This window comes from Ammospiza caudacuta, chromosome 15, assembly GCF_027887145.1.
Source record: "Ammospiza caudacuta isolate bAmmCau1 chromosome 15, bAmmCau1.pri, whole genome shotgun sequence".
In the NCBI taxonomy this organism is placed as follows: Eukaryota; Metazoa; Chordata; class Aves; order Passeriformes; family Passerellidae; genus Ammospiza; species Ammospiza caudacuta.
Window position 1 is genome coordinate 19,586,903 of NC_080607.1, and position 11,173 is coordinate 19,598,075.

Sequence of the window (11,173 nt, forward strand, 5' to 3'; positions counted from 1 at the left end):
AAAGAAGGGAATCAATCCAGATATGGCTGTAACTAAGGAGTTAGTTACTTTCCAATACTTAGTTTCTTTCCAGTCAGAAGGAGCATGCAGAGGGAGTAATGAACAGTCAATTGAACTAGAAAATTTCGCAACATGTGCATGTGCCAGCTGTGCTGTCTTTATCTATCCATCCAGGTCACACAGCAAGGAGAGGTTATCTGTGCAGTCATTGCAAAGCTACAGCAGAAGCCAAACATTATGTGCGCGCACACGCGCACACACACACATAAACTACTTTGTTGGCAGTGAGAAGGAAGATGTGTGTATTCATAACTTCTTTATGCTTCTCTCCCCTTCTCTGACAGATACTGAGCTACAACTGAGACGTGATTCCATCTTCTGTCAGTCTCTTGTGGCTGCTGTTTGCACCTTTTCGGAGCAGTTACTGGCTGCTCTCAACTATCGTTACAACAACAATGGGGAGTATGAAGAGAGCAGCAGAGATGCTAGCAGAAAATGGCTGGAACAGATAGCAGCCACTGGAGTTTTACTGAACTACCAGTCTCTTCTCTCCCCCACTGTGGTAAGAATAAGAATTGTGGTATCCTTGAGTCTGCTTATGTGTGATTCTCTGCCACTCAGCACAGCCAGAGCTGTTGGTACCTCTTATCTGCATTCCAGCAGCATATTCAGACTCTCACTACTGCAAACTCTGGAGATTTCCACAGCTGACAGCCAAGTGCCTTATTCCTTATCTAGGCATATTCATCTCTGCACAAATGCTGGACCCATTGTCACACTAGAACACTATAGAAAACAGTCAGCCTTCATATTTGGAATAATACTACTGCATTTAGAGAGCTTTTAGTGCCCAGCTGTTGATAGCATGAGTGTCCTCTGCCATCCCCTGGTGAGGACACGCATCTCCCAAACGGGTGAAGAAGTTCTGAGTATTGCAGGAGTTCAGCCAAACAGAGTTCAGTCTCTCTCTGTGGTGAGAAGTCTGTGGTGCTGGGGCTTGAGGCACCAGGTCTAAGGAGAGGAGCCGTGCATGCATGGTTAATTTGCACCTAATGAACAGATGAGCCCCAGCTACAGGAGATCAGCTGCTGAAACTCTAAAAAATGCTAAGAAAAGAGACGCATAAGACAGACAAGTAGCTCTAATATTATAGAGAAGGGAGGTTTTTTTCCTCTTTGTAGACATTGTAGATTGAGTGTGGAGATTTTTTATAAAATACAGTCCTAACTATCTATGTGTGTAACTGCTATTTGTTAGCATTGCATAGAAGGTATCAGTATTTATTTTGCAGGAACTGCTAAGCTGTTCTTTACGTTTGTGAAGTTTGGAGAAAGAGATCCTTTCAAACTTACTCTGTTTTTAACCCTCTCGACTCTGTGAATCACATCAAATGACGTCTTAGCAAAGGGTGGTTATAGTTGTATCACAGAGTTAAAAAGCTGTTGGTAATTTTCTAGCTGGGATGGAGCTAATGGAAGGCTCTGCACTCTACTTTAAGTGTCCTGAACCAAACCATGCCCCTAACAATAGTACCTTCCTGTCACTCATCTTCTGGCAGATAATAGCCTATTTGTGTCTGTTGCCTTGCCCTACAGAAGGAGGAGCGCACCATGCTGGAAGACATCCAGGTTACTCTGGCTGAACTAGACAAAGTTGCCTTTTTTTTCAAGCAGCTGGATGAAAGTCTTGTAGCAAGTGAGTATTCCCTGTTTCTTTGAGGCACTTTTTTTTTTTGGTATGTTCTATGGACTAATATCCTCTATGATTGTAAATCTAAGAGACCATGTCACACCGGGAGAGCACTGGGCAGCTTCTCTGAAGCACTGCTGTATTCCTTCAGCTTCCCTTGGAAGCACACAGCCCCTAAAGCAGGACTGACACGATGGAATGGTGGTGCATGTTCTGTGCTGTGTAGCTGTGGCCCGTGCCATTGTGCCTCATCTGTGTGATTCTGGGCAGGGGGAGGAGATGTGACAGAGAATTAGCACCATGCTCGCTGTGGTGAATTCCCAGCTTTTCAGTGTCCAGTGTCTTACCCTGCCAGATCACTCTCTTCATGTCTACTGGATATGAAATGCCATGAAACAACATGGGATTCTAATTATTAACCATATTTACTGTATTTGGATCAAACATCATACTAGGTCACACTATGATCTTTTAAGTATAAGATTTCAGAGCCTGCATTCTCTCCATAAAAGACTCTCCCTTATTCACGTTATGGTAATGTGATATGTCATTAGATAATTTAACAAACTCAAATAGCAATGATTTCACAATTCTTCTGCTGTGGTAAATCAGCAAGTGTTTCATCTTTATTTCTCCAGATACTCATGTCGTCTACCACGTCGAAGGAAGTCGTCAGGCCTTGAAGGTTACCTTTTATCTTGACAGCTACTACTTCTCCAAACTGCCTGCTCGGTTTCAGAATGGGGGAACCTTGAAACTGCACACAGTGCTCTTTACAAAAGGTGACTATAAAAAGCTTTCTTGAGAAAAATAAGCTAACTACTGATTTTGAAAGATTAAAAATAAAAAATGACCATGAAGCTTTTAAAAAAGCAGCTGAGACCTGCAGACTCACTTGGGAACCAGATATTTCTATTTTAGGGCCCTGGGGGAGTGCTGGACTTTAGAATTAGACACAGTCATGAGAACAAGATGTGCTTGTTTGGGGCTTTTTTATGCCTTAGTCATGGAGATATTATACTGGACTACATGGATAGTTTGATCTAGTGTAGGATTAAGAGATGTGCCCAGGCTACAGAGAAGTGTTTTACGAAGCGAACACCGTGACAGAATCATCTGAGCTAGAAATCAACTTGATAAGCAAATATTCACACCAAAATATAACACAGGAAATTTCTTTCAAGGGACCACCAATGGGGAGTAATTGCTGTCAGACAGAACTGCTTTCTGTGAAACTCATCTCTGTGATGCTACCACTGTACTCCCATACTGGGAAAAGCATTAAATTTGTAGACTGACAGAATCAGCCTTGACATGATCCAACAGTCATCTGCTGAGCAGTGAGGCGACACAGAGATAAATAAATGAATTTTAAAAAAACACTAATAACATAGCTTTAGTAAAGTGTTTTCTTCTTCAGCTCTGGAGAGTACAGAGGGGCAATCACAACCAGCTGCTTCATCTCTAGAAGAACTCCCACAGCAAATTAATGGTGTTTCACTTGAAAAAGTGCAGCAATACTACCGTAAACTCAGGTATTTTGTACTTCTGCTTTGCCTTAGAAGACATTGACAATTTCAGAGCACTCCTTATTAAGGGCCTTAAAATTTAATGAAAAAGATGTTCCATTCTGGATGAGGTTTTTGTACAAATAGGATTTTTGGAGATCCTCATTGTGTGGGAAACTTAATAATTTTTTCCCAATAGATTAGCCCATTCAGAAGGAATGCAGATTTGACCTCAGAGTTTTGTGCAGAGCTAGAATTATATTGTTCTTATTTGGGGATTTGGAATATGTTAGTGCAGACTCTGTAAAATACTGCAATCTCAATGGTTCAATAAGGAAGCAGATCTTCAAGTGCAAGATTTTTAGCATAGCCTTCTCAGCTGTTTTATACAAGATAGTATACATATATGTGCTTGAAGTGGGACAAACCCAACTAATGTAGTACCTACTGGCCTTTTTGCAGGACATTTTACCTAGAAAGATCCAACTTGCCCACTGATTCCAATACTACTGCAGTGAAGATTGACCAGGTATTGTTTCTGTGCCTATTTCGGCAACAAATTCTCTCATGGAAGTATTATTTCAACTTCTCTAAAATTCCAGTTGTTGGATATCTGTATGGCAGATCTATACAAACACAAACAGCATTTTAAAATATTCCCGACCTTAAAGGGGGGTTCTGAATTTCTCTGAAGCTTGGCTACAGTTCTTTTGTTGAGAAGAAAGTGTTCAGGGTAGACACAAACCCCCTTCACTGCAGCACTAAGGAGGCTCTGTGTGGCCCTGCCTGCCCTTGCCAAACATGGTGTCTGATGCCAGACAGAATGGGCTCATTTTTCTCTCCCACAGATGCATGAAAATGAACAAACGTTCAATTTGCAATTTGTTACACTTTGTTCACTATGTACACTTTGTTGCAGAAAAATCAAGAAAATAGTGCTGCCCAGCATCTCACATGTAGGCAGTCTGTCGAACGGGGCAGGTGATGTGGATATATGCATGTAAAGCATTAAAATGCTACTGCAGGGAATGTCTTTGCAATTGTAATACACATTGTAAACAATCTGTGTGATTTGTGATAAAAAATTGTCCCAAGCATAAGTAATTTTATTTTGCCACTTCCAAAGTTCATAAATATTGTAAATAGTTGTTACTGTGAGGCAATTAACGCTTGTCTAGAATATTGTGCTTAGACAATAGTATAAAGACTTGTAAATGTCTTTATAGCTTGGTGTTAATATGCTGTGGATTGTTTTTGTATTGCTTTGTTTAGCTTATTCGCCCTATCAATGCAATGGATGAGCTTTGCAGGCTGCTGAAGTCTTTCATTAGTACAAAGCCAATGCAGTCAGGATGTTCCAGCAATGCCTCATCAGGAGCTGGCCTGCTTCCCATATCCTCTGAGCTCTGCTACCGGCTGGGAGCCTGTCAGATCACCATGTGTGCCACTGGGATGCAGAGGTGAGAGAGGGTTAAATCTGTGTGCTACTTCTGTGATGGCAGCTTCTGTCCTTTCTAGAGATGTGATCCTATTCAAAGCAAAATAAGGGAAATTTTAAGAGAATGTAATAAGGATCTAAATGTGCTGCCGTCTTTACTTCAGGATAGGTTGTAACTTTTAATACTTTTGTCAATAAGTAGTATTGACACAAAAAATTTTGTGTTTCAGTGCCTCATCCAATGCAACTAACCAAGTGATCTTGTTGCATAGAAGTTGTAGTCAGCATTGTCTTCAGTTGCACACTGAAAATGTAGGAAGTTGCTCAAAAATAGCTTTAGAATCTTGGTGTATGCACACGTTGATTTTGAAACAAACCACTATTCTGCCAGTGTCTCAAAAGTAAAGATTAATTTGTGAATCCCTTTAAAATAAATCAATGCAGAAGAGCAGTGACACACAGCCTTGTAGTAATGATGTTAGAGACTCAAATAATTGCCATATCCAGGTGCAGCAAGACTGAGGTCATTTAATAGTTTTTAATGTAAAAAAATCTAAAAAAGTAAATAAAAGCAAATAGCTACTGGAAGCAATACTTAACAGGTAAGTGTTCTGCACATTTATACTTTCTAAGCCTATTTATATTTTCTAAGCTGTGATCTGTGATTTCCTAACTCCTGTTCCCTTGTTCAGGAGTACGCTGAGCGTGTCCCTGGAGCAAGCAGCCATACTGGCCCGCAGCCACGGCCTCCTGCCCAGGTGTATCATGCAGGCTACAGACATCATGCGAAAGCAGGTGAGCGTTCACGTGTGTCTGCTGCACGCCACCGTTGTCCAGTGACACCATGGAGCAAACACCAGTTTATTGTGCTGTGGCACGGTACTTTGTGCGCTGCAAACCTACAAGTCCCAACTCCTACTAATGGCTGAATAACTACACCTGTGTGTGACAGAAACAAGTTAACTTTTATATGTACAGCTTCTACAGCAATTCAAACCTATGCCTCAGTGTATACTGTGTGTGCCCTGACAGCTAGAAAAGAGAGAATGTGCAGAATATTTAAGACAATTTCTGTACAGAAAAAAACCAGTCTCAATCATAGTGTTAAAATAGCAGAAATTACCTAATGCTAGACAGCACTGCTTATAAAGTAGTTTGGGACTGATTTATCTTTTAGGTTAACATAGATGATAATTGTATCCACCCAATGGATTCCAAGTATTTTAGAAGTAGTTAATGGATTCTCAAATAGGAACCACACTCCCATTATAATATATTTTCCTAAGGATCATTTGCTTTATCAATACTGTTGGTACCATAAATTCTCTGTTTCCACAGGGACCAAGGGTTGAAATCTCTGCCAAGAATCTGAAAGTGATGGACCAAATGCCACAGCATGCACCTCGGTAGGTTATTATGTATTATACATTTTCTCTGAGTGCTAATTTTGTTTCTGTAAAAACTGTGGAGTTCCTGCTGTAACCAAAGATGATCTTAGTAGCAATACTGGAAAAAAAGAAAAAAAAATCATTCTTTTTTCTCCCTGTACTAAACTAAGTACACACTATAGATTAATCACGTTTGATGCTTACAATTTACAGATCATCAGATTCAAGGATTTCTGCATTTTCTGAATCAAACATAGCTGATCTTTTTTGGACTGTTTCTAGGAGTTGGCAAAGCTAGTGATGGTCAGTCGTCTCTAGAATGTTTAGAAAGAAAAATTCCTGAACAGCAAATTTGACTGCAGATATGCAAAGACAATACAGTAGTGTACTTACAAGAATCTGATGGTTAGTTCTGGAAGAGCAGGTTTAAGAGCAAGCACTTCCAGTCAGAGTAACCACACAGTAATGCAACCCTAAGGAACCTCAGTTTCCCAGGGTTATATATGGGTTTGTCTAGAAGGCAGCTTTGAAAAGTACTGTGCATTTGTGAATCCCACTGCATCTAATGGGAGATAGAGATGTTTATATCTCTCTACAAGAGAATAATACATTTACTTTTAAGTAAAGTATCTTTGGTCAGTTTCTTCCAATTTCACCTCTCAGAGAGAAAAGAATGTTCTTCAATAAACTGTAAGACAGCATTTTCCCACAAAGGCAGTACCAATTTGTCGTGGCTTAGATGATGATATATACGGAATCTGTCTGTACAAATACCAGAGAAACTTCTGTTTCTGCTGTTATTAACGGCAGTTTTTACGTTAAGGCCAAACAATTCTGGCACCAAAAAAGGTTCAGCATCTGGCATCAGCAAAGGTCTAGCGAAGTGTGTGTCATATCTTCAGACAGAATAAATGTGTTTGCTAGTGCCTGAGTCCTCCAAAGAGCACATTGGTTCCGTGTTAAGAAAACATCCTTAAACACTGATATCTTATTTGCCCATTAAGACTTCTGAGTTAGTCTATAGTAGCCCTTCTTTTAATTTTTCTCTTTTTTTCTCTCCTGTCCACTCCTCAAAATGTTTATAGAAAATGATTTTAATCTTTAGAGACACTGGTGATGCTCCCTCTAACAGTCTTGGTTCATTAACTCAGAGATATTAAAAAGAGTAGAATTTTGCATTTAGAACCTTATCCTTCTGTTAAATTTTAATTGCTATTTCAAAAACAAATAAAACAATGGTGTTGGCTCCTGTACCATGGCCAGGGTGCCATCCATCAGTGTTTTGGCAGTATAGGTATTTTGCCATATTAATGGCCACACATTACTTTGGCTCCATTGATGTGGCCATAACCATGTTGCTTTCAAAAAGAAGCAGTTTTAAAAACAAATCACAAGATCAGGCTTTTTTTTTTTTCTTTTGAGTACACTCTAAATCACAGTGAAAAATTCCAGAACTATTTACTTGGATTATTTCAGGACAATAAAGCTCAGATATGTGTGTTCCTACTGGGTTCCATCATAATGCAAAACAAAGCTGAGCAAAGTTAAAAGGACATCTGGTGAATTAACTCCCAGGATTATATTTCTTGATACAAATCTGTAATAGCTGTCTTGAAAGAGAAGTTATAAAAGACTTGAGTTTATTCTGATGTAAAGAAGAAAAAAGCCAAGTAAAAGCTCACCAAGACATACATGAATGACAAGTCAACATGTGTTTAGTGCTCAACATGTGTTTAACCACTATTCTCAATTTGTTAATCTTGTGAGTCAAAAATTTCTCTGAGAAGATGATTATTAATTTTAAGATTTGTTCAAGCATGTCAACAAGCAGATATGTTCTTTTATGTTTTTGGTATCCCAGCCTGTATGACAGGAAGAACTTTTTTGTTCAGGAAAAGTGCTGAACTGGGTTTAAAATCAAAAGAAATAGAAAAAGAGAGAAGGGACTGTTGAAAAATCAAATTGAACCAAGGTTAAGAGTAAGTGATGGAGAGTCTCAAATAATATTGTAAACAATGATTGTAAATGCTTTAGTTAACAAATGGTTAGTGACACTTCTAAACTTGCAGTTACTAAGATTAACAGTAGGAGTATGCTTGGTACATCATTACCACTAAAGCTTGCAGAGTAACCACGAAGCTGCTGACCCTTGTATGTGGATCCAGTAACTTTGTCATTATCCCCGTGATCTTTCATTCCCCACTCTTCCTCTGCACTAAAGGCTCTATAGGTTGTGCCAGCCACCTACAGAAGGGGATTTGTAGGAGTAAGAGGCACCTCTGGCAGCCCACGAGAGCGCCGGGCTCTGAGCAGCCCTGGCCGGAGACCCTGCAGGCTGGCCCCGATGGTGCTGCTGTGCTCTGGAGGAGAGGGACCTGCTGGCCCCAGCAATCTGCCTCTGAATTCCTGGAGCCATGCAGGATCCGTGCATTTCCTTGACTTCAAGTTCTTGAAACAAACACGCCAGACAAGAATGGATGCTGCTGCCATTCAGATGCCTGGAAAATGACCATTATGCTTCAAGAAAGCACAGTTCTCTTGGTGACTTGTTTGTGCAACCACCAGAAAGTTGTGGACTTCAAGATACGGCTTGGTTCAGAAAATCCTGCTGGACACTCCTCTCTCTCCCTGTACTGCCCCTGGCGCCCCTTTAACTGCCAGCAGGTTTTGGTCAACACCCTTTAGGTGGTAGTTTCATAGACCCCACTTTTCCATCATCTGACCTGCACTTGAGCAAGGAATAGCACAGTCTATGGTTTATTCAAATAGGAACATAAAGAATTTCTTCTGGAGTAATTTTCCACTTCAGCCCAGTGAGATAATCTCTCTATGCTGCAGAGTATACATTCCGTAATACTTCTTATCATTGCTTCATTTTACTTACTGTAGCTTTCAGGTTTTTTATTAACACTTTTTACTAATGCCCTGTGATTATACACTCTGGAATCAGTGCTAATGAAGAGGAGTATAGGATTTTTACAAAAACTTTACAAAGAAAAAATACAGTCTGATAATCTGATTATTTCAACAGATGTAGTTTTTAAAACAGGTCAGAAGAACTATACTTATTTATGTGGAGTGGAATAATATGTGTTTTCAATCATGTTATTATATGTACAAGATGAAAATAAAAATTATATTGTTTTAAATGGGACCAATATAATGGCAGTTACACAGCTACTCCCAGTTTACTGAAAAAAATCTACATTATTTAAAATCTTCAATATTTAAGTAGTCTTTAATACAGTTATTAAGATGTATTAGGGGTGCTTTTAAGTTAAAAGAAAAAAGGAATCATGTATATAATGTTCTTTATTTTTACTTGTTTGAAAAATTGTTCTTCATTCTGTCAGTATTACCTTAAGCACTGTAGTTATTTCCAAGTTACTGGCTGAAACTAATCAAAGCATGTCAGCAGTCTCAGGACAGAAATAATGTTCTTTTGGAGTGAGTGCCTTAACATGACCAGCCCTCCCTAACACAGCAGGTGTACAAGAAACTCCCCATTCCTGTTCCTCCACAGCCTCTTTTAAACCAGCTCCCAGTCAAGGAACCCAGGAGCACTTTGCAGTAATGTATATTTTAGAAAATAAAGGTTTGGGGGTTTTATTTGTGTTGTTGTTTGTTTTTTAGTGGGCTTAATTTTATTTTGTTAAGATCCAGAGCAACTCAAAAACTAATGGATGTTTTCATTTGGACATGAAGACCTCTCTAATTTTTCTAATCTTCTCTTGAACACAAAACTGTTTATGGCAAATTAGGAGATGCAGTTTGTTCTGAATTTCATTTCTTAATTTTTTTAATATGTGTTTTCTTCTCTCACAGACTGAAATTGTTTTGGGGAAGGAACTTATTTTTTATTCTCTCTTTTTATTTTTTATTTCTCTTTTCTTTATTTCTCTTTTTTTCTTTCCTCTGATCTGCAGCAATGTGTTGCAGGGAACTAGGACAGCCTATGGACTGCCAGCTTTGGCGTACAGATTTGGTACTGGGTGTCCATTCTGGCATGCAACCAGATGAGCAGGTCTCTATTTCAATGCACTTTTTGTTCATTTTGGAAAAGTTACTCTTACCATTTGCTTTTTGAAGAAAAAATGGATGTTTCTTCTCTGAATCCAGAATTTCAAATGAACGTAATACTGTAAGAACCATAGGAACCCCACCCCCTGGGTTCTTTTTTACTTTACCCCAAAGTAAAAAAGGACCTGTGGGGTGAGTCCTGCCTGGGTCCCCATCAGTTGTGTTCTGCAGAACGGCCTGGGCAAGATCCTGGCCCACGCCTGCAGCCTCTGGCAACATGACAGATGCAGAGAAGGGTGTCCAAGGGCATTTACACTGTGCACTATTTTACACTGAAATGTATGTGTTATTCTCACTTAAAACTTGAGAGACGTTTTTATTATTAAAAGTTGGTTTATATTATAAGGAAAGAAGGTTGATCTTATTTTCTGTTATACCCGCTAGTACTTTTGCCCTCCATTCTGCTGAGCAGTTTAAAGTTCTGATATGCTTGTATGGCATGGGGAGCAGTCAGAAGTTTAAGTGACAAGGGGAAAGGTGGGTTTGATTTCAGCTCAAACTGACAGTGTGGAGCTGAACTCTTCCTGTTTGTGCAGTCCCCTAAAGCTGTGGGGGAGACCACAGATTCCTGTTAAGGTAGAAAATAAAAACTGGTTTGATGATGTAAAATTGTGGCATTTGAACCAGTGCTGGGAACTAACAGGTTCAAGTGGAAAAAGAAGAGGGCAATGCATGAACCAACTTGCAAGCAAAGAGAGATTAGGTCTGCAGAATTTCCAGGGCTAAAAGTGAAGAATCAGGCCTGGCACAACAGAACAAGTGCAGATTTTGTAGATTTGGAGTATCTCATACAGTGGAAGTGTGGAAAATGTGGAAAACAGTCAAGATGGAGAACATGGGAACTATAGCAGCTTGATGATGAGGTGAGTATGGTTGGGTGGCAGCTGTGAGTGGAATTCCTTGTGAATCTGTCCCATAACTGAGTTTGCTGAACATTATCATTAGCCCCTGAAGCACATATATTGGCAGGCTGGGGTGATGCTGATTTGAGAGACACTAATCTTGTAAAGGATCTTGGTACACGTACAAAACAACGCTGAAGGACTTTGAACAGGCTGAAATTAGTGGGA

General features: G+C 39.6%; 1 protein-coding gene across 2 annotated transcripts in view; it reads left to right on the plus strand.

The window, feature by feature from the left end:
- Nucleotides 1-10,359, plus strand: part of PREX1 (phosphatidylinositol-3,4,5-trisphosphate dependent Rac exchange factor 1) — a 123,368-nt gene extending 113,009 nt beyond the window's left edge. For both annotated transcript variants that reach the window (XM_058814926.1, XM_058814927.1), the window contains exons 32-40: nucleotides 345-562; nucleotides 1,596-1,695; nucleotides 2,328-2,471; nucleotides 3,110-3,224; nucleotides 3,660-3,726; nucleotides 4,470-4,657; nucleotides 5,328-5,430; nucleotides 5,974-6,041; nucleotides 8,245-10,359. In XM_058814926.1, coding sequence (XP_058670909.1) covers nucleotides 345-562; nucleotides 1,596-1,695; nucleotides 2,328-2,471; nucleotides 3,110-3,224; nucleotides 3,660-3,726; nucleotides 4,470-4,657; nucleotides 5,328-5,430; nucleotides 5,974-6,041; nucleotides 8,245-8,287 — 1,046 coding nt within the window. In that variant the 3' untranslated portion in view covers nucleotides 8,288-10,359. The remainder of the gene's footprint in view (nucleotides 1-344; nucleotides 563-1,595; nucleotides 1,696-2,327; nucleotides 2,472-3,109; nucleotides 3,225-3,659; nucleotides 3,727-4,469; nucleotides 4,658-5,327; nucleotides 5,431-5,973; nucleotides 6,042-8,244) is intronic.
- The last annotated feature ends 814 nt before the right edge of the window (nucleotides 10,360-11,173 follow it).